Here is a 23,490-nt window from a genome sequence, read left to right on the forward strand (position 1 = left end):
ACTCATTCTCCAAAGCTCATCAACCAGCAATGGTAAAGGCCTGTAATCTTTTGAAGTTACTTCGAAAAATTACTATAAAGCCATAACCGAGAGTTGTGATGTTAGCTTTCAAGTATTACTAAACACTTTGAAATTTTTCTTTTAAATAAAAAATCATGAAAATTAAAATAAATAATAATAAAAAACAAGTGATTCCCGTCTCATTAAACTAGATTGAGTATTGATATTTTATCTTTAATCAAATAGAAAGAACACATTATACAAAAATATCATATCTTATATAAAATAATAACAACAAACTACTTAAATTGCAACTTTGAATTTAAAAATTTAATTAGTAGTATTTATATCTTTTAGGACTTATTAAGCAATTACATGAGGGAATATAGTAAACTCTTATTCCAAAAAAAAAAAAAAAAAAAAAGAGGATTTTTTCTCCCCTCAAAATAGAAAAAAAGGTAGAACCATCAACAAGACACAACCACCTTCGAACCTAAACAGAATGGCTTTAAATTCACTTGTCCTTTCCCTAAAATTAGGCAATTTTATCAATCAAGATTCTCTCACCTACTTAACATCACCAATGTAAAGATTTCCTTCAAGAAATCTTGGGGAAAACAAAAGAAAAGAGAAATTTTTTTTCCTAATGGTCATCTCAAATCCCATCTGGATTTTGGACCCAAATAGCTCCGTCCCTAGTCAGCACCGTCCCTTTAATTCTTCTATATATACACACACTTCCCTTTTGCAAGTCTCTCACACTAATCTTGTTTGCTTCCTGTCTAGTCACTGCTCGTAACTGTTCTTGAAAGGAGTTTCATTCAAGAATAGTCTTGTTCTTGTTTCCTGGCTTTTCTTGAGTTTTCCTTACCTGCGTTCTTTTTGTTTCCTTTGAGGCTTTTTTTATTATTATTATTCTTTAGACATTAACCATGAATGCTCTTGCTGCTACAAGCCGTAATTTCAGACATGCTTCCCGCCTTCTTGGTTTGGACTCTAAAGTTGAGAAGAGTCTTTTGATCCCTTTTAGAGAGATCAAGGTATAATAATACTAATAAAAGAGAACTCTTTGGGTAGGAACAGAGAAAAAAATACTGTTTTTATTTATATATATATTTTGTTCTGTTTATTTATGATCAGGTGGAGTGCACAATTCCCAAGGATGATGGGACTCTAGTGTCTTATGTTGGGTTTAGAGTGCAACATGATAATGCTCGTGGGCCCATGAAGGGAGGGATTAGATATCATCCTGAGGTGTGTGTCTGATCATTCCTTTCTTTTTCTTCTGTACTAATCTGCGTTTCTTTTTTTCTCTCGATGATTTGATGTCTTATTAGGCCAAATGGTTGTTCTGTCTGATTTATATTAGTTAAGGGCATGCTTGGATTTTTCTTTGGGGATTTTGCCATGGTATTGGTGAATCATAGGTGATTGTAGCTTGAAAAGTAAAAAAAAGGCCCTACTGATTCATGCCAAATTTTGACTGATTGCTGGATCTGAATCCTGCTTTCTTCTGGAAGTTTGGAAACAAAGAAGTTTATCAATTACCCTACTAGATATTTGTATCAATGCAGTTGCATCGTTAAGTTGTTTCAGACATTGGGTTGATGCTGTTGTTTGTTCTGTGCAATTGTTGTACATTTTAGATTTGTTTTGGGCTGTTCTGTCTTTGTATCGAGCCACATCAATTTGCTTTGGTTTCCTGTCATTACAGAAAGTGGTTAGGACTTGAGAGTTTCTTCTGGAGAGAACAGTTTTTATATCTCGTAAAATATTTGGCATCCTTTTGGAGGAAGGCCTTCTGACTACTTATAAATGTTATAAATGAGATTTCTCCAATGAATAAAATTAGTATAGAAAAAAGTAAATAAAATGGAAATAGTTCATGTTCCACATACATAATCTTCATTCAACTTTCCTGTTTTTATGTTAATCATGTGCCAAATTTTCCAGAGCAATGTCACGAAGATATCTTTATTCTGTTGTCCCTGTAACAGTATTGGATTGTTTTTTTCAAGGACCTGTCTTTGAGATTGATGTTGATGGCTTCTTATTTGTTCTTGGAAGGTTGAACCTGATGAAGTAAATGCCCTGGCTCAATTAATGACATGGAAGAGTGCTGTAGCAGACATACCATATGGTGGAGCTAAAGGAGGGATTGGATGCAACCCAGGGGATTTGAGTAAAAGTGAGTTAGAACGTCTAACCCGTGTCTTCACCCAGAAGATCCACGATCTCATTGGTGTCCACACAGATGTTCCAGCACCAGACATGGGCACTAATGCCCAGGTATATCATTGTCACCTATTAACTTTCCATAGATCTTTTGATGTATTCAATTTATCCAATTTTATTTCTAACAAGAAGCAGTAATCGTGGGGATAAAATGGATGAACAGACCATGGCATGGATATTGGACGAATACTCAAAATTCCATGGCCACTCACCTGCTGTTGTGACAGGGAAGCCCATAGTAAGTGCTAAAGACTGTCATGCCCAAGTTTGTTTTCCTTTTCAATAACATGTAAAAGCTGAACAGAATGACCTCTCTCTCTCTCTCTCTCTCTCTCTCTCTCTCTCTCATATCCATGGATGCTAGGATCTTGGTGGATCACTGGGTAGGGAGGCTGCAACTGGGCGTGGAGTTGTTTTTGCTACAGAAGCTTTACTTGCTGGACATGGGAAGTCCATCAAAGATTTGACATTTGCAATACAGGTAAACTTGGAATAAATCTCAATTTTAATTGCAGGCTAAATACCTGCTTTTCTAGATAGCGTCATGTTGAGGGGAAAAAAAACTTATCAATGAATCATGTAGGGTTTTGGAAACGTGGGGTCCTGGGCAGCGAAGCTCATACATGAGAGAGGTGGGAAAGTTATCGCTGTGAGCGACGTCACTGGTGCAGTTAAGAATCCAAATGGAATTGATATTCCGGAATTGCTCAGGCATAAAGAAACCACTGGTAGTTTGAAAGATTTCCAGGGTGCAGAATCCATGGATGCTAACGAACTACTCATTCATAAATGTGATGTCCTTATCCCATGTGCTTTGGGTGGAGTTCTAAACAGGTTCAGCATCTTGCCGAAAGTAGCTCCCTGCTTTTCAGCTTCTAGTACATGTTCTGTTTTCTTCCTTCTTCACTGAAGGTTCTATATATGAAGGTTCTATATATTATTTTGAACTTTATTGTTGCCCTTGTGATTTTATTTCCCTTGCAAAACACATCATATCTTGAGTTGATCTCATGCATGTCCTTTGAGATAATTTTATCTGAATTATTGAGCTTCTTCCATGTCTATATCATACATGATGTAAATTAGATGTTGAGTTGGAAAAACACTGCTGGTTAGACATAATTGAGCTTCTTCCTTCTGTGTGTTAGAAAATTTTGAAGAATTTTTTTTCTTTTAATCAAATTGATAAACCAAAACTAACTTTTCCTGAATATGGTTTGGCTTTCGAAGGGAAAATGCTGCAGATGTGAAGGCCAAGTTCATAATAGAGGCAGCAAACCATCCTACTGATCCAGAAGCAGATGAGGTAGCATTGAACTTCTACTCCTGTTGTCATCCATGAAAAAAGAAGGAAAAAAACAATGTAAGAAAATATTATTCTGATTAATGAAATAAATATTGCAGATTTTAGCAAAGAAAGGAGTCGTGGTACTTCCTGACATATATGCAAATTCTGGAGGTGTCACTGTCAGCTACTTTGAATGGGTTCAGGTAATGGATTAAAATGAAGGAAAAACATTGTTCTGCTGAGAATTTTTACATGGCTTTGGAAAGGTTATGAAGAACACTTTATGTTGAATGAGTCTGCATGCGTCCTGAATACCTCTAACCTAGTTGCTCAGCATCTAAACTCGAATGAGATTAGAAGTGGGGAAGTGAAGCAAAGATCTTCCTAAAATTTTACTCTAGTTACTTGCAAACTCATGGAAACCTTGAATCTGATTCACAAACATCTGACTTTTGTGCTTGTGCAATACAGTGAAATACTATTGTTTCATCTTATTCAGCTAGTTAGTGAAGAACACACTAGTTTTTGCACTTTCTAGGTAATTTAGGAATGCGTTTTGGATTGTGCTTGTTATGAGTGAATTTATCTCCAGGGAGATTTAGACCATCATCAAATCTGTCTTGAACTGTAATAAAAATGACACACATTGCATGAGATGTTGAATCAGATTCAGGAAGTTTGAGGGGCGGCGTTTTAACATGCTTTGATTTGTCTACTTTTGCAGAATATTCAAGGTTTTATGTGGGATGAGCAGCAAGTGAACAACACTCTTCAGAACTACATGACTCGAGCCTTCCATAACATCAAGAGCATGTGCCAGACACATGATTGCAATCTCCGGATGGGTGCGTTCACTCTCGGCGTAAGCAGAGTTGCAAGGGCCACTCTGTTAAGGGGATGGGAAGCATAAGTCGTCTCCTCAAGCTGCAGTTTTTTTTTTTTTTTTGCCTCTTTTATCGTCTTACAGCTGAAGTCACCAATCCATTATTACAAAAATGTATTCATTGGGAGTTGTTCAGGACTTGAAATTCTTCCCATCAGCATTTACCAAAATTAGATGCTACCATTATTACAGCTATTGATTTCGACACTTGAAATATGTTGTGATCTTCAACTGGCCATTTAAGACCGAAACTGCATCCTGATAATTTGATCCTTGTGCATCAGTTGTTATATACATGAAAATAAAATTTTTCAAAATTACGATTTCCAACGCGTTCTAAGATAGCACTTAGAAACCGTTTGGGAACATAGTTTGCACTGTATTTTTAAAAAATTCAAAAAAAATATTTTGTTTTGCTAAAATTTAATATGTTTTGGATTGTTTTAATGTGCTAATGTTAAAAATGATTTTTAAAAAATAAAAAAATTATTTACATGTATTTCAGGATGAAAAGTTATTTGAAAAACAACCACTACTAATCCGTCAAATATATTCTTAATCAAGCTCAATAAAAGCAGTACATGGGCAGCCATGTCTCCAGCTCCTTCATAACCTGCACTAATAACAGTAGCTAGCGGACCTCACTGCTGTCACAATCTTGCTGTTGAAGCATAAAGATAACCAAACAAGCAGGGCATATCTACGGCTTGAGCTACAGGTGCCATGGCACCTCAAACCTCCCAAAATTTTCTACTATTTGGTTCAATATCATCTTATTCAACCCATCACAAAACTTGTTCGTTTCAAATCTCATTCTGTAAAGAATTATTATGACTTTTTTATATAGGAAAAAAATAAAAATTTTAAACTGAAAAGAAAAAATATTTATTTTTTAAAAAATAGCTATGATTTTTTATTCAGACACCAGAGGATGTTCTCAAACTCGTCGAAAAAATAAAATAAATTTGTATTGAAACATAAAATAATCCGAGAATAACAATGATTGGATACCAGGTGCCTCCGCCAAGCCATTTACTTTTCCTTAAAAGACCAAAATATCCAATGCCGTCAATCACTTTCCTCCAATCCAAAAACACAGCCACCTCCCCGATTGACTTTCCTTTGTTTTCTTCTCTCCCGAACAAGCAACCGAATTTCATGAATGTTTATTTTTTTTATTTTTAAATAATTTTAATATATTAATATAAAATTTAAAATTTAAACAAATATTATTTTAATATGTGTATTAAATAAAAACCATTTTAAAAGACAACATTTCATTTCCTACCATTCTACGTCACTCCCGCTCCTCTCTCCCTCTCTCCCCCTCGAAACACAGGAAATGCCGGCCCTCGCCAAACCACTCTTCTCTCCACCACCACAAATCCACCACGACAATTCCGACGCCGAGCGCCGCCTTCTCGAGGCCGAGGAACGCCTCCGCGAGGCAATAGAAGAACTCCACAGTAGAAACGCCGTGCGAGGTCCTTATCCTCCTTGCGATCACGGGCCTGATGAATCCTGTGCCGCTCATGCCATTGGTAATCTCTGTCAAACCTTCCTTCTCACTTACGGTGTTCGTGTCGGCATCGGCATTTTGCTTCGTGCTTTTAAGCTCGCTAAAGGAAAGTCTTACTCTTCTCTCCTCGACCTCAAGGTAGACTGTTTACACATCTCATGGCAGTCCGGTAATTTTGTAGTGGAAGCTAGGCTCAATTTTTTGTACTGTGTTATTGATTGAATTTAAGTTAAGAGAGAGTTTGCATCAAAATAGTTCAAATTTTCGATTTAATGCGGCCCCTGGAAATGACAATAATCTGAATGTTTGGTTTCTTCTACTATACAATTTGATTGAATTCAGTGGATTTTTTTTTTTGCATTAAAATTGTTAAATCTTGAAATGAATTTGCTTAATTTGGAGTAGAAATGGATATGGAGAATTTTTTATTAGCAAAGTGTGAGAATTTGGATTTTGTTTCACAGCGACTTGTTTCGGAGAAGGATTTAATAGTGAGAGAGGAGTCATGTCGCATTGGGTTACTTTTTGGTGGATTTACTGGATCATATCATGCACTGAGATGTTTTTTGAGGAAGTTTAGAAGGAAAGAGACGCCATTCAATGCGTAAGTTGCCACTGAATACACAAATTATTTCTTTTATTTTATGATGATTTATAGTTGCTTTGATACAATCTATTCCTTGGTTATGACATTGTTTAAGGGGATTTTGGAGCAGAATTTTGGCAGGTTCGGTTGCAGGGTTGTCTGTTTTAGCATTAGATGACTCAAACAGGAGGCGTACTCTTGCTCTTTATCTTTTGGCCAGGGTAGCTCAGGTATTTGGGTATAATCAATTTGATATTATAGTGGTAAGATTTTGATCTTTATTTTGCCAGTCTTTAACACTAGGTTTTATCATCAGTGTGCTTATAATTCTGCGAAATCAAAAAACAAGTTTCACTTTTGGGGAAGCCGTTGGAGACACGGAGATTCTTTGCTCTTTTCAATCTCTTGTGCCCAGGTAAATCAAAGTTCTACCTGATACATGGGACCATGTATTTTTAAGAACGTTTCCTTCATGATTCAGACCTGCTAATCAAAATGTAATAATAGTGGAACAGGCAGAAAGTGAATAAGCTGGTGTGATATGCAACCAAGAGAGCAAACGTGGACTCCTCATTTTTGTATTGGATAGAGAATTAATTGTGTGAGTGGAACTAGAAGTGGTGGATGAATTGGCTCCATCTGACTCTTTCAAGTAGAATTATGTAGTTGATACTGAAGTCTAGTTATGCAGCTACATGCCCAGCTATGTTTGTGTGGAGGATGGAACTCTGGCTAACATTAAAGTGAAGTTAGCCTGATTGGAATGCTAATTAAAGATGGATGATTGAGTAGTAAAATGGGAAAGCAGAGGGTTTAAAATGTATTCAATTGAATTACAACAGTTAAAGTAGGATCACTGATTTGACGTTTTGGCTTCTACAAAGACATTGCTATACCAATGAAGAGTATTGTAGTTTTGGTTGAAGATTTGGCAGAGGTAAGGGGAGGAATTAGATGTTTTATTGGAAAAGTCAATGTACAATACTAAGTTGCTGTTATAAGATAAGGTGTAGCGATGTCACTGGCCTTGGATAGATACAGACTTTCTCAAATTAAGTCGGTCCATGGGTTTATAGTTTATGATCTGAGTTCAAGAATGATTATAAGAGGGAAATCTATATGAATCTTGTATGAGAGGAACTCTTTTTTGATAATTAGCCATATTTAAATCCTTGGAAAATATGCAAGCTGGGAATGACATCAGCCACTACTTATTAGGTTCTTCCAAAGATTTATATACTGGTTAATAGGAATGGTTGTGAAATCTTCATCCCTGCTGGAAAAATTATAATTTCTTTGTTTCTCATGTTTTGAGCAAGTTATTTTTTAATCCCATCTCTTCTCCATTCATCTGCGTATGCATGTCAAATAATATTCTCATAACTTTTCCATCATCATTTTATAAATTGATGAACTTCTTCAGGTCTTATATGCCTTTGGTCACTGTCATGTCTTTTTTATTATCGCTTCTCAGGTTATGTATGCCTTTATAATGCATCCTGAGAGCTTGCCAAAAGCATATCAGGACTTCATTCAGAAGACTGGCCCAGTTGCAGCTCCTGTATACAAGTCTATAAGAGAGTGCTGTAGATATGGCCCAGTGGATCTTGCTTCATTATCAGCTTTTTTATCTCGCAGAGGAAAACCTGACTCTGTGAAGTTGGAAGAATTCCCTTCAATTATTCCTTGTTCTGTTATTCATCCAGACACACATTCATGTTTAGCTCAGAATGCTAATGCAGCATCAGCTACGTTCAGGAAAACATTTCCACTTTACTTCTCATTGACTTTTGTACCTTATGTTGTTCTGCAGCTGCAGAAGGTAATCTTTGACTCAAATTGATTATGTATATTTTTGGTTTTCTTTTTTATGCTTCCCCTTCGTAGAAAATTAAATCAAAGATTTGTGATATTAATGCATGTTTATGCCATGTTCAGACATTAAGGTAGCCAGTGCATTCTGGACCAGAAAAGAAACATCAAGGCAATCAACTAGTCATGGTTCTGCCTAAGCAGGGTCCTGGGAGGGAAATGGGAAACAAAAATTTATGCTTAAAAAATGAAAATTTTTATTATATAAACAGCTGCCAGGCTATATCTAATTTTCAAATTACAGTATTTGTGGTTGTGAATAATCTCACCTCTTTAGATTGTTTCAGATGCTTTTTCACAGAGTTGTCTTGACCACATTTTATTCATTTGGAAGGGATTGTGTTTATGTCATGTGAAGGATGATGATCAATGTTTTCATTTCTGGAACTAATGTTTCTTTTGTCCAATATATCCTTCCCTTCAAGTTCATGGATGCACCTGCACATACATGTTGGTTTGCTCTTAGAGATGCTGTTCACTCAACGGCATTCTTGTCTGCATTTGTTGGAATTTTTCAGGTAGCTTTTGACTTGTTTTTGTTTTCTTATTTTAAAATGGTGAATATGTTCTTAGTAGTTTGTGGATGATGCAAGGGGGTGATATGCCTTCATCGAAAAGTAGCAACAAGGGACCACAAGCTTGTATATTGGATTGCAGGTGGAATATCTGCCCTTTCTGTACTACTGGAGAAAAAATCTAGACGTGCTGAACTTGCCTTGTATGTTCTTCCACGGGCTGGAGATTCACTGTGGTATATTTTAGCGAACCGCCACCTGCTTCCAAATATTAGGAATGCTGAGGTATTACTTTTGTATAATATAGCCTTCTTGCATTGGCTCAACACAATTCCAGATGCAGTTATCTATTTTGCTTGCTCTATTCTCAATGATGCCGGCTTTTTTTCTCGCTGTTGATTTTCTGTTTACAATCCTATCCGTTAATGGAAAAAAGGTTGTGGCATGAATATGCTGCACCATATCACTTGAGTGGAACCTCTTTTGAATTGCACGTCTCTTTTTGTATTCTGCTATTGGCATCAATAGGATCATCCATCAAAACGGGAAAAAAAAAATCAACTGAGTGACGATGTTGCCATTTGCAACTGTAATTAAAGAACTTATTTTTCAGCTGGGAGACAAGCAGGAATCAGTTAATGGCTGGGGTTTAGTCTCTGCATGTGTGGGTTTGCACCCATAATTTGTGCGACAGATTAACAAATTGATTTGCCCAAGGGTTGCCTCAAGTGTGAGCGCGCGCGCACACACGAAGAGACACTAAAACACTTACCTGACACGGATAATGTCCCCAGTGAACATTAGATACCACAAATATTTTGCATGAATGCCTGAAACACAATTCAAACTTGTATGGCTGAGTGAGATGCTGCTTGTGTGATTTTGCAGGTGGCCTTATTTTGTGCATGTATGGGAGGAGTTATGTACTACTTGGAACATGAACCAGACACTATGGCTCCATTCTTGAGAGTCCTGATCCGACGCCTCCTTGCTAGTAGAATAAGCAATCCAGTCCTTCCATCTAATCGGGTTCCTTCCTACACATATCTACAGACTCTTGATGCCATCAAGAAGCCAAAATCACAGGAAAGCAGAGAGGATGAAGCCTCACCTTCTCAGAAATATAATCTTGAATCCATTCCAGGGCTGTAATCTTCTCTGGTGACCCTTTCATTTCCGTCATCGGAACTACCCCAATCATTCTCTTCCGATTCAGTTCCCACATTTGTTATACAGCAGATGCTTTCTGCTCACTGTATAAGAATAAAATGATGGGGTTAATGGCATTCAATGTATCCGAGTCATTACTGCTTGCATGTATTTAGTGTAGATTATGGTTTCATCTAGACACAGGCATTTTTGTCCTTACGAGGAGGCTGCTGTTCCCATCAGCGGAGTTCTTGTCGGGAAATAGAAAATGAGGGCAAGGAGCAATATAATTGCTGATGTAATAATTCTGGAAATGAATTTTCTTTTTGTAAATAAAATACTCTCCTTTGGCTTTCCCTTCGCGCTTAAACATTTGCTGTAGTCAGTATTTTTGTTTTCTTGATTTAAAAATCCCCCTCCCTTCTTTACTAACCATTGACTACCATTAATTCAATTTGCTTTACTAGCACAGTGCTGTGTGCTGCTGTGGAGCAATTTTCAAAATCTATTTTTATTTAATTATATAAAAATCAAAATTATATTTATAAGAAAGGTAATTGCTAAAATTCTAAAGGAAACCCTGCAGCAGAATTGTTCTGTACCATGTTTTTTTCAAATTAATTCTGATTATCAAAAATAAAAATATAAAGAAAATTAAAAAAACAAGAACACTCTCCCTTGGAAGGATACTGACAAGTAACAGCATCAAACTAAGGCTGGCTAATGATGATTTAAAATCTTTCCCTCAAAACCCAGAAGGAAATTGAACCCAGTAGTACTGCAAGGATACACCAACGAGACTCATAATGGTGGACATCATGTATCTTATACAGTAGAATTGATCATCATCAACACCTGCTACTTAAAATAATCAGTAGGAGCATGGATTTACAAGGGCTATTGATAGGAGCAGATCACATTTTTAGTATCATATTCAGTTCCAAGTTTTCCAGGTCAAATACGCAACATATATGATATTGGTTTTATTTGTTCTTCAAATTATATATAGACCGGCCATAATTTCTACTGTATGATTCATGAAGTCGTCATCTGAGGCAGCTGGCCTCCAAAAATTCAAAGAAGCAGCGTTATTAAACTTACAACATATGTATCCATTGCCACTTTTTTACACAATAGTGGCTCACAAGAACTTTTAATTTCCACACAAATATGATTTACAAAGGATTCGCCAACTGATTGAATTATTTTCAGCTTCATTTGGTCAATTGTATTGGAATTTTAGAGGCATTAATTTAGTGGTGTAATCCTATGTGTTTTTCACAATGACGACCTTACATAATAAGATAAAATGATTTCTTCTTCCCACAAGATTTCTTCTTCAACCCTTATTTATAGAGTCAGCACCTTAAAACAAAGACTTTCAGCAAAGACAACCTCTTTCCTTCCCAGCTAAGGTCACTGCATCATCATACAATGGATACAAGGCTGTTTGAGGCTGCTCAAACAGGAAACATTGATTATTTGCAGCAGTTGCTGACAGAAAATCCATTTATCCTCAACAACACACAGTTATCTGCCGAGAATCCCTTGAACATTGCGGCTGCTATGGGGCATGTTGACTTTGTGAAGGAGATTATAAGGTTGAAACCAGTTTTTGCCAGAGAAGTGAATCAAGAAGGCTTTAGTCCTATGCATATAGCTGCAGATAATGGCCAGGTTGAGATTGTGAAGGAGCTAATGGAAGTCGACATCAAACTCTGCCGGTTAGAGGGAAGACAGAAAATGACTCCTTTTCACCATGCTGCGATCAGAGGGAGGGCTGAGGTGATCGGTTTAATGCTTTCAGGTTGTCCTGATTGTATCGAAGATGAGACTGAACGAAGGGAGACTGCTATGCACCTTGCTGTCAGGAATAACAGATTTGAAGCAATAAAGAAGTTGGTGGATTGGATCAGAGAAATGAACAAGGAATACTTGCTGAACATGAAGGATGAGCAAGGGAATACAGTTTTGCACCTTGCAAGCTGGAAAAAACAACGTCGGGTGATAAATTCTTCTCCTACCTTTTTCCTTTCTGATTCCCGGTACTCACTAGCTCATATGGTTGATAAAGTTTTCTATTCAAACTAGCTACACTTGCACATTAGATTTCAAGCTAAACTCACAGAGTCCTAGGTAATACAGAAGTGCGGAATTCCTAGATTTCCCCTGTTTATGTTCACCTATTGATCACCCAACAAACACGGAGATCCATTGACCTTTGTTTTTGTGATGTTTTTCTTTTTAGGAAGAGCAACCAGGCATTGACTTAGACACCGCAATCAGGCTATTATTCAAAACACTTGTATTAAAATAAAGTTGCTTTCTTAGACTATGAAAGCAGGATAGGTTAATGATTGGTGTTCATTTCCAGTTGTTCTTCTATCCTGGACCCAGTGAAATAATTGAGAATAATCATTAGAGAAGTTCTTAGATGGCCCGTAATTACATTTTGTTAGACTGGGAACTTTTTTCCAATACATCTTGAGTTCATGCTGTTGAAAGAGAGATTAGCACCAACCCCATCACTAGGTGGAATTTCCACTGCTAACTACTGCTGAGGCTTTCTGATCAGACCAAGCAAACACAAATGATACAGTAGAGAAGTCTCGAGACCAAGAAAGCAATCAGCCTCCACATTTCTGACAGTCTGATCTCCAAATATCACATATCTATTTTTATTCTGCAATTGAAGTGGTCCATAGATATCTTGCCACCGTCAATTTTAGGACTTGGGTTCTCAGGGATTGGGGGTTACAGCACTTCATCTAAAGCATGCAGTTTTGTTTCCAAATTAGTAGTAGTTAAGCATCATATTTTTCTTTTTAAGCTTACTAGAATCAAACCTAAGGTCTTGCAAATGTTGGGGGATGGTCAACATGCCAACGGAGATAACTTATCAACACTTGAGCATGACCCCTGCAGATAGTCATCAAACTTTGCAGTAATTTGACCACTGTCTTAAGATTTAGCTATTTCACAAATATGCGAAAGTAAGAGAAGTTATCCTTGCAGGTGATAGAAATATTTCTTGGAAGTGGATCTGTAAGTACAGGCTCGTTGGAAGTGAATGCCATTAACCATACTGGCATCACCGCCCTCGACGTGATACTACTTTTCCCAAGCGAAGCAGGGGATAGAGAAATTGTTGAGATCCTTCGAAGTGCTGGAGCAATGAGAGCAAGAGATACTGTCCCCTCTACTGTTACCAACAGCCAAACCTCTACCGACAACCCCTCAACACCAGAGAGATGCTGGTCAAACCGAGATAACTTCGTAGAATACTTCAAGTTTAAGAAGGATAGGGATTCACCTAGCGAAGCTCGCGGTACACTACTAGTTATAGCGGTTTTGGTTGCAACTGCAACGTTCCAAGTTGGAGTCGGCCCTCCAGGAGGTGTTTGGCAAGATACAAGCATACCTGATCAAAAAAATATTACCAGCAATAACACTGCACACTTTGCAGGTCAGTCCATTATGGCTACCACAAACACAGTTGGTTTTATGCTGTTTGTGTTTTTCAACTCAGTTGGATTTTCCATGTCTCTTTACATGCTCTATGTCCTCACAAGTAAATTCCCCTTGCAATTTGAGCTTCAAATATGCCTGCTTGCTATGTATTGTACTTATGGCACTGCATTATCATGCATTGTGCCGTCCAACCTCTACCTATTTGTTCAGTTAACCACAACAATATTGTCATCAACTATGTCTGCTTTGGCTCGATCTGTACGCCCACTTACAAGAATGCTCAGAAAATCTTTCAAGGACTTCACTCATAGAGTTCTCTGAAAGTGGATGGATGCAGAGTAGAAGGTGTTGTTCATATATATCATCACATAAGCTACAGCCTAACCGGGGAGCAGGAGCAGCATGGAGTATCAAAGATAGCTTCCCAGATTAGTTATAGGTGTTAATCTGTTAACCAACTTGCCATTATTCCATGTATCATTAGAATCCTTGGAGCAAATAGCAGAAGAGTCTCGTGCCGATACCTTTTCACAAGGTAAGAAATTGCTGGCCAGCTACATTGGCAGCATACAAAACCAATGTATAGAGCCTGTTTGGTGATTAAATATATGTTTTTTTTTTGTCATTTTGAATGCATAGATATGTTCGAGTAAGGATTTTTGTGTTCTCTCCCTCACAAACTGTTTCCTAGTCTTCACTGGTTATCTTTCCTTCGGCCAAAGTAACTGAGCAAACATATCCATGTTACAGGCTGAAATCCACCAGCTTCCATACTGAGGCTGATACGGGACCCGTGATGCATAAAAGCAAGAGGGAAAAGCTATGATGAGAAGAAAAAACGCATCAAATTAACACGATATGGAATAATTATAACTCTTTACTTTCGAAATGACATTTTTCCTGTTTACCGTCATCCTAAAACAAACAATATGAGGTCCAAATCTCAATGTCCTTAATTGATCGGCACAGAGCACAACTTAAATGGAAATTGTTAAAATTTCCGGGGCTTTATGATCCATCAAGAAATCATCAAATTATGTATGTTCCATTACCTACCTTACACTCAATGCACTGCATCAACAGGTAAAAACGTTTCTGTACCAAACCCTCAATGCTCGGCCTCTTCATTTCGTCTTCAAGACATCTCTGAAACCACTGCACAAGCTAAGAATATATTAGGCTTTATATATCCCACGACCAACATCCAATATAGGAGTAGTGAAATGGTCATGTGGGTGACACACACCTCAAAGTAATAACCAGACTCAGCAAAAGATTACCACTTACGAGTGTTAAAATATGCGCACCTTTGTGAAATTTAGGAAGACCGGATGAAGATTATAAATTTCTGTAACATATTTTATTTTGTTAGTGACCTGAAGCGATTGAAACAGAGTAAGTTATGGAAAATTTTATGGTTCTTGTAACTAATAGGATATCTTTAGTTACTCTGAGCACCTTAAATTTCTCATAAGTTATAGCAACATGATAGTCATATGAGCTTTTGTAAGTAGGAAGGGTACAGACTGATCTCGAAAAGTTGTAAGAACGATGAGGCTAAACTAACAGAAGCTAATATAAGAAGGAAATGTTGGGGATTCAGGCTTCTCTTTACGCGGATCGGTGGTATTTTGATAGTTGCTCATTAGAAGCTAAGCACACTAAGACACAATATTTAACGTGGTTCGGCAAATCACCTACATCCACGGGAGAAGTTAATATTATTAGAGATATAGAGAAAGGGTTACAACACACATGGAGGAGGAGGATCACTTCACTCAAACTCTACTCCCAACTCTCTCACACTGTTGCACATGGCAGCAGGGCTGCTGCCCATGGCAGCCCCTCTTTCTCTCTTGTTCTCTTCACATTCTCACAACCCTCTTATTTTGCTCTCTCTCTCTCGGTGCCTTTTTATAGGCAACAATGATGCCACCAGCTTCTACTCTTCTTCAACAATGGTGGCTGCACATGGGTTGCACCATTTTATCAATGGTTGGTGCAACTACCATTGTAGCCTTTAGACAATGGCAACCCTCTCCTAGAGTAGGGCTTCAGATGTTGTTGCTCATTAATGGCAACATCCCAACAGGAAAGTCAGGCAGCATACCTCAGCTAATCCTTCTGTAAGAACTTCTATTTAGATTACAAATTGTCAGCCTATTCAGTCATCAATAGCATAAACCTCTAACTTTACTAAGATGATGATCTTCCAAAAATCCAAGTAGTATTGGAGCTAGGTTATTTGATGTTTGGATTTTTATTAATCAGGCTTTCATCCTTTATAGCTCAGGAAGTACATAATTGATTATGAAAGTTCTAATGCCTCCAAAACAGTTTTTTTGGGTAAGATTCAAGGATCCTCTGATGATAAAGTCAGTAACCTTAAATAAGAATTGTAATAAATAAATAAAAAGTTTTTAATTATAAGAATAAGAGTATTTGTTCTTGTTTTCGTATTATAAATGCTCTAAGGGTTAAAGTATGAATGCTTTGAGAGTAAATAAAATGAAACATTTACCTGGATGGTTTAGGAGTATTTATAATTCATGAACTTGTTATTTTGGTGAAATGAAAGGACTGGAAAGTTATTTGGTTCTGATGACATTAAGTGAGATAATGATACGTTATTAATGAGGGATAAATATCTCTTATATATTATTAATAAGATGTAAATGTTGTAAGCTTTTAGAAAACCTTTTATATATAGATGTAGGGAGATGATTATTCCCGATATGAATAATTCATGTTAATAGGTTTTAAGATAGAACTCATACCAATTGGATCTGACATATAGTTAAGTATAGGGAAGATGGGTTTGGAAGTTTATCAGACTCGTGTTATTTGGGTTCAGCACATGGTTAAACCTAAGTATATTAGGTCTAGTAACTTGATAAACCCATATTGATTTGGGTTCAGCACGTTGCCAATTCCAAGTATGTTAAGCCTGACAACATGTCAAACCCACGTTGTCTTAAACTTAGCACATGGCTGAACCAAAATATATTGGATTTAGCAACCTGTCATACCCGTATTGATTTGGACTCAAAACATGGTTGAATCTAAGCCTATTAAGTTTGGCAACTTGCCATACCTATATTGATTTAAATTCAACACATGGTTGAACCCAGACATATTAAATGTGATAATATGTTAGACTCATGGTATATTGAGCTTAACATATACCTATATTTAGATATATTAAGCTTAACAATTTGTTATGTCCATTTTAACTTGAACTCAACATATATCCGAGTTAAAGTATATTGAGTTTTTTACTCTTTTAAAAGCATCAACATATTGAGTTAAAAATGCCAGCACATCATATGCCTATCCAATACCTGAATGCAATAAGTCGCCATGTTAAAAATGGCATCATGAAATCTCAGGTGGGGGGGTAGAGAACTCCTTACATTTTTCTTCAGTGTTAAGCTCAAATGCCTACACAAGAGATTACCACTGGGAAAACAGACCATTTCTAAAACTGAATCTCTGAGCAAAGCATCGCAACCACTGAATCAAAATGGGACATTTAGATTGGCTAGTTTCTACTATATGATTCGTGAAGTTATCATCTAAGGCAGCTAACCTCCAATAATTCAAATAAGCAGCGTTATTAAACTTACAACAAATGTATCCATTGCCACTTTCTTACACAAGAAATGGCTCACGGTAATTTTTAGTTTCAACACAAATACGATAGATAAAGGATTCGCCAACTGATTGAAGTTTTTTCAGCTTCATTTTGTCAATTGTATTACAATTTTAGAGGCATTTAGTGGTGCAATCCTTTGTGTTTTTCACAATGAAGACTTTTAAGATATAAAAAAAATTAAGTAAAGAAAAGGACATGGGTTTCTTCTTCCCGCTGGAATTCTTCTTCAACCCTTATTTATTGTCAAGGAACCATCTCAACCTAAAAGCTTAAGCTGTTAGGTGAGGTCCCAGGATATGATTTATATTATTCTCTAACACACCCCCTCAAATGAAAGCCCTTTGGGCTTGAAACTTGCACAGGCCCACTTTACCTTGTGCTTAATTTTTATCAAATAAATGGGGATGGTGAGATTCGAACTCGTGACCACTTGGTCATCAAGGCTCTGATACCATGTCAAGGAACCATCTCAACCTAAAAACTTAAGCTGTTAGGTGAGGTCCCAGGATATGATTTATATTATTCTCTAACATTTATAGTCATCGCGCTAAAAAAAGAAGACATCCTCTTTCTTTCCTAGCTAAGGTCACTGCATCATCATACAATGGATACAAGGTTGTTTGAGGCTTCTCAAACAGAAAACATTGATTATTTGCAGCAGTTGCTGGCAGAAAACCCATTTATCCTCAACAACACAGTTATCTGCCGAGAATCCCTTGAACATTGCTGCTGCTATGGGGCATGTTGACTTTGTGAAGGAGATTATAAGGTTGAAACCAGTTTTTGCCGGAGAGGTGAATCAAGAAGGCTCTAGTCCTATGCATATAGCAGCAGATAATGGTCATGTTGAGATTGTGAAGGACCTAATTAAAGTCGACGTCAAACTCTGCCGGTTAGAGGGAAGACAGAAAATGACTCCTTTTCACCATGCTGCTATCAGAGGGAGGGCTGAGGTGATCGGTTTAGTGCTTTCAGGTTGTCCTGATTGCATCGAAGATGAGACTGAACCAAGGGAGAATGCTTTGCACCTTGCTGCCAGGAATAACAGATTTGAAGCAATAAAGAAGTTGGTGGATTGGATCAGAGAAATGAACAAGGAATACTTGCTGAACATGAAGCATGAGCAAGGGAATACAGTTTTGCACCTTGCAAGCTGGAAAAACACAAAGCCAGGTAATAAATTCTTCTCCTACCTTTTTCCTTTATAATTCCCAGTACTTAATAGCTCAATTTTTTATGCATAAGAACCTGCATCCTCACCCTTCTCAATTGATGAAAAAAAAACCATAATAGCTCAACCTTTTTCTTATGGCAACCATGAGAAAAACAACGTAGAGACAAGTGGTGCTTTCTCAACGTCCAACCCCATGTTGGGTTTGGACGCGACCATGGCCAACACTAAGTTGGGTTGGACTAGGACGCTTCCATGGCCAACTCCACGTTAGGTCTGAATGCGACCACGCTCAAATCCACCTTTGGCCTGGACGTGACCATGTCGAACCCTACGTCAGCCTCGACAGATCGCGCCTAACTCCACATTGGACCTAGACACATCACGCCCAACCCCACGTTGGACCTAGTCGCGTCCTCCCTCAATCCCACGTTGGGCCTGGACGAGATCCCATTCAACTCCATGTTGGCTTGGAAGCGTTCACGCCCAGCCCTACGTTGGGCCTTGACGCGTCCACGCCTAACCCCATGTTGGGCTTGGACAAGACCCGTCCAACTCTATGTTGGACTTTGACACGTCCACGCCCAACCCCACATTATATATGGACTCGACCGCATCCAACTCCATGTTGGACCTGGATATATTATTATTAAATTGAAAACATGTTATTATTTATAATTAATAAATTTGAAAGAAAATATTATTATTATTGAAAACATATTATTATTTATATTATAAATGTTTATGATATTTTTTATAAAAATAAAAAATGAGCCCGCAACGTGGTATTATTAAATATTCAACAATTCTAAGTATTAATATAAAAAATATTATAATTTGTGTTGTAAATATTATTATTTTTCTTCTAATACAAAGTAATCATATAAAAAATATTATTATTTATGTTCTAAATATTATTATTTTTCTTATAATTCAAAGTATTCATATCAAATTATTATTATTTGTGTTTTAAATATTATTATTTTTCTTATAATTCAACATATTCTTATCAAAGATATTATTATTTTTGTTATGATATTATTATTTTTATAATAATTCAAAGGTTTAATATAAAAAATTAATATTATTTGTGTTCTAAATATTCTTGAAATTATCAATAGTATTATTTATGTTATGAATATTATTATTTTTACTATAATCAAAAGTATTAATATTAAAAATATTATCTTTTGTGTTATAAATATTATTATTTTTATAATAATGAACATTATTAATAAAATAATAACTAAATTAAAAAACAATTATTATTAATATTGAAAAACAACCACAGATTTGATTTGAAATGTAAAATTAAAAATCATCATCATCATCATCTTCATCTTCATCTTCATCTTCATCATTAATAAATTTTAAAAAATTATTATCACTATCAAACAAAAACCACGCGGGGACATGTAGCGCTTGTAGGTGGCAGACCAATTACATAGGTGGCGCTTGGGCTGCCTATTATGTTCTGGACTAACCCAGTACACACTAAGCGCTTGGACTTCGTCAAGACCCAACAATTCTTGGGTCTTACAATTGCAAAACCCAAAATAGCTTGGATCTTATTAGTGATGGACCCAAATAGCCTTGGATCTGCATATGCAAAACCTAAAGTAGCTATGGATCCTGCCAATGTCAGAATCCAAATTTTCTATGAAAATAAAAAATGAACATGTGGTACATGCCATCTAACTAGTTATAGCATATTTGGCATTGCTTGAAAACTCTATTTGCCAAAATTTAATTATTTTTTATTAAAAATTACTTTTTTATGTGTTTTAAATATTTTAATATGCTAATATTAAAATATAATTCTAAAAAAATATTAACAACTACCACAATATTAAACACATCCAGTCAACACTAGCATGCGAGACCAAAAGAATACCTCTTCTAGCAACTCAAAGCACTATGCAGGTCAGTAGATTATGGGCACTACTAATGGAGCTGCTTTTGCCCTCTTCGTACTTTTCAAAACAATTGGGTTTTCTGTAGCACTTTGCATGATCAAAATCCTCACAAGCAGACTCCCCATGCAGTTTGAGCTGCAAATATGTTTCCCTACAATGTTCTTCACTTACAACACTGCGTTAATAAACATCACACCAGATAAGCTCACTCTCTACGGCACCGTTTGGGAACGCGGCTGCGGCCGCGTTCCTAAAAAATTTGAAATTTTTTTTTTTTTTTTATTAAAATTTAATATGGTTTGTACGTTTTGAATCGTTTTGATGTGCTGATGTCAAAAATAATTTTTAAAAAATAAAAAAACATCGTTGGCATGCATTTTGGCACGAAAAATTATTTGAAAAACACCCACAACCACACTGCCAAACACGCTCCGTGGTTTTAACCACAGCAATTTTGACTTCAACCACATCCCTTTTAGCCAAGATGGCAAAAAGGGAACTTCCAGAAAGCTTAAAAAACTCTTAGACAACACAACGTGCAGAGTGCTCGAGTTTGTGACGAGGCGCCTAAGTTATGGTTAAACAAGATTCATCTGTTTCAGAAGATCCAAGACAAATGGTCGATTGTCCATCAACAAAAAGAACCTTATGTTTAAATTTAAGTTTATGATTTCCTTTAATTACTTGGTTTTTCATTGCCTGTCAACTGGCATAGCAATACCCCTGCAATCTCTACTCATCTACAAAATCAACTCCCCATGAGGATAAGTTAGAAAAAACAAGAAGACTAGTTAAAATGGAGATTGAAATTGGCTTTTGATTTCTACAAAATCAACTCATATTTCTAATCGAAAGTTCTCTTCATCTGCTGCAGTCCTATGTGTTAGTTCAAAATGTAAGAACTTGATGAGAAAAAAATTTCTTGTAAAAACTGCCAAGAAGAAATCTCGTTAAACACTTAATTCATAGTCTTACCAGACCTCTAACAAGCAGCAAGAACAATCTCATTTCTTCATAGCGGAGGTCAATAAATCATACAATGGATACAAGGCCTATCTCAAACAAGCAGCAAGAACAATCTCATTTCTCCATAGCAAAAGTCAATAAATCATACATTAAATTCGAAGCTATTTGAGGTTTCTAAAAGATGAAGCATTGATTATTTGCATCAGTTGCTGACCCAAAAATCCATTTATAGTTTTATACTCGACATGGCACTGTTGCCTGCTGACATCCCTTGAACATTGCTTCTTACATGGAGCGTGCAGACTTTGGGAAGTAGATTACAAGGTTAAAACCAGTTTTCGCCACAGAAGTAAATCAACAAGTGTTTGTCCCCAAGCATATAACTAATAGCAAAAGCCACATCAAGCACATAGCACAAAGCATAACACGAACAGCTGATTAACCATTAATTAAACTCCGAAGTACTGATTAATACCAGGTAATATAAATGTAAGTTCACCATCAATCATGTTGTAACAAGAGAAAAGGGACAAAAATCCTTGTTCAATACTTAAAAGGGAAAAAAAAGCTTAATCGCCACCGGCTTTCTGGTAAACGTAGGTAAGGCCACACTTACCACAGTAGTGCCTATCAAAATGATTAGCCATGAAAGTTCCAGCACCGCACTCAGCATTAGGACACTCCTTCCTCAACCTCTGGACTTTGCCGCTATCATCAACCTTATAGAACTGGAGAACAGCGAGCTTGACCTTCTTCTTCTTGTGCTTGATCTTCTTGGGCTTGGTGTAGGTCTTCTTCTTTCTCTTCTTGGCTCCACCCCTCAAGCGAAGCACCAAGTGGAGAGTGGACTCCTTCTGGATGTTGTAGTCAGCGAGTGTGCGGCCGTCCTCGAGCTGTTTTCCAGCGAAAATGAGACGCTGTTGGTCTGGTGGGATACCTTCCTTGTCTTGAATCTTGGCTTTGACATTGTCGATTGTATCTGAGGATTCTACCTCGAGGGTTATTGTCTTGCCCGTCAAGGTTTTCACGAAGATCTGCATCTTCGCTTCTTTCTTAAGGTTTTCACTTGGAGAGATGCAGAGCAGAGCAGAGCAGAACAGCCGGTTTTGGCCGGGTAGGGCAGGGTATTTGAGGAGGGGAGAATTAGGGTTTTTTTGTGATGGCCTGAAAGTACGAATTTAACCATAGAGCTGTTATTTATTTACAAGGGATAACCTGTGAAGAAATTGGGATGTGGATATTGATTGGATTATTCTCTCTCTCTTTGTTATCCTTATATGATATTAGCTTTTCTATTTTTGAAAAAAAAAAGTTAAAAAATTGTAAAATTGTTTTTGTTTATTAAATTGATTTTATTTTAATTATAATATATTGAAAAACAAATTATGCATAAAAACTAATCTTGTACAAAAATATATATGTCATGTAAAACTACATTACTATTAATTAATAATTCTAAGAAATATTGTTCAACTGATTAGATTTTAAATTTAATTTTTAGAAATTATCAATTCAAGTTTTATAAATTTTATAATTATCAAAAACTTATATAATTATTAATTTTAAAACTTATAAAATTAATCAAAATACATAAACTGACTCAAACACATGTCAAAGAACCATTTCAGCTAAAAGCTTAAGCTGTTAGGTGAGGTTCTAAAATATGATTTATATTATTCTCTAACAACACACATATAAATTTTAAAAAATACCATCAGTTACAAACATGTTTATAAAGTTTGATGTAGATGTGGCTCCCCCTTTGCTACTGATGCCTAGTTTCGTCATGAGTCCTTCAAAAGTGGATGAACACAAAATAAGTTTAGGGTGTTATTTTCTTCATCATGTCATTGCACAAGCTAAAGACAAAGCAAGGAGTAGTAGGAGCATAGAGCATTCAAGAATCCACATGATGAATGTTACCAACTTACTATGTTTCACCATAAGTTCATGGGAATGGAGTCTCTTTTTGATATGATGATATGTCAGGTAGAATATGGTCATGTGCATAGAAGAAAGAGCTAACTGATGAATCAAATGTTTTTTTTAACCATATATTTTCGGTCCAGTTTATACATACCTTGACTAATCCCTCGAGACTCTAAAATTAACGACCAAATAAATTTTCAGTAACCCTGAGATTTGCGAAACTCGAACTGATGATTTCTGGGGAGTAAACTCAGAACCTGACCAGTTGAGTTACACTCCTCCAGATTGTTATCAATATATTTTTATATGTATTCTTGGATGTTTTGGACTGGCAC

General features: G+C 36.5%; 5 protein-coding genes across 5 annotated transcripts; 4 read left to right on the plus strand and 1 right to left on the minus strand.

Moving 5' to 3' along the window:
* Positions 1–496: 496 nt before the first annotated feature.
* On the plus strand, positions 497–4,657 carry LOC133678576 (glutamate dehydrogenase 2-like). Its single transcript, XM_062100935.1, has 9 exons — positions 497–1,040; positions 1,141–1,254; positions 2,068–2,289; positions 2,399–2,473; positions 2,600–2,716; positions 2,819–3,069; positions 3,466–3,541; positions 3,640–3,726; positions 4,248–4,657. The coding sequence occupies exons 1-9, from the start codon at positions 933–935 to the stop codon at positions 4,431–4,433; spliced, it is 1,236 nt and encodes a 411-aa protein (XP_061956919.1). The 5' UTR covers positions 497–932; the 3' UTR covers positions 4,434–4,657.
* Positions 4,658–5,570: 913 nt separating this feature from the next.
* On the plus strand, positions 5,571–10,403 carry LOC133678183 (uncharacterized). The gene is made up of 8 exons (XM_062100415.1): positions 5,571–6,063; positions 6,390–6,529; positions 6,642–6,741; positions 6,828–6,926; positions 7,986–8,333; positions 8,809–8,901; positions 8,977–9,183; positions 9,787–10,403. Exons 1-8 carry the CDS (start codon positions 5,749–5,751, stop codon positions 10,048–10,050), a joined length of 1,566 nt encoding a protein of 521 aa, XP_061956399.1. The 5' UTR covers positions 5,571–5,748; the 3' UTR covers positions 10,051–10,403.
* A 794-nt stretch (positions 10,404–11,197) lies between these two features.
* LOC133678933 (ankyrin repeat-containing protein BDA1-like) lies at positions 11,198–14,143 on the plus strand. Its single transcript, XM_062101455.1, has 2 exons — positions 11,198–12,051; positions 13,063–14,143. The coding sequence occupies exons 1-2, from the start codon at positions 11,482–11,484 to the stop codon at positions 13,837–13,839; spliced, it is 1,347 nt and encodes a 448-aa protein (XP_061957439.1). The 5' UTR covers positions 11,198–11,481; the 3' UTR covers positions 13,840–14,143.
* Positions 14,144–17,777: 3,634 nt separating this feature from the next.
* Positions 17,778–18,381, plus strand: LOC133678882 (ankyrin repeat-containing protein BDA1-like). Its single transcript, XM_062101387.1, is given in 2 exon segments — positions 17,778–17,866; positions 17,868–18,381. Coding segments are annotated over 2 exon segments (603 nt in total).
* A 3,267-nt stretch (positions 18,382–21,648) lies between these two features.
* Positions 21,649–22,331, minus strand: LOC133678934 (ubiquitin-ribosomal protein eS31 fusion protein). Its single transcript, XM_062101456.1, has one exon. The coding sequence runs from the start codon at positions 22,264–22,266 to the stop codon at positions 21,796–21,798; it is 471 nt and encodes a 156-aa protein (XP_061957440.1). The 5' UTR covers positions 22,267–22,331; the 3' UTR covers positions 21,649–21,795.
* Between the last annotated feature and the right edge of the window lie 1,159 nt (positions 22,332–23,490).

The sequence above is a fragment of the Populus nigra genome, chromosome 18 (genome assembly GCF_951802175.1).
Source record: "Populus nigra chromosome 18, ddPopNigr1.1, whole genome shotgun sequence".
In the NCBI taxonomy this organism is placed as follows: domain Eukaryota; kingdom Viridiplantae; phylum Streptophyta; class Magnoliopsida; order Malpighiales; family Salicaceae; genus Populus; species Populus nigra.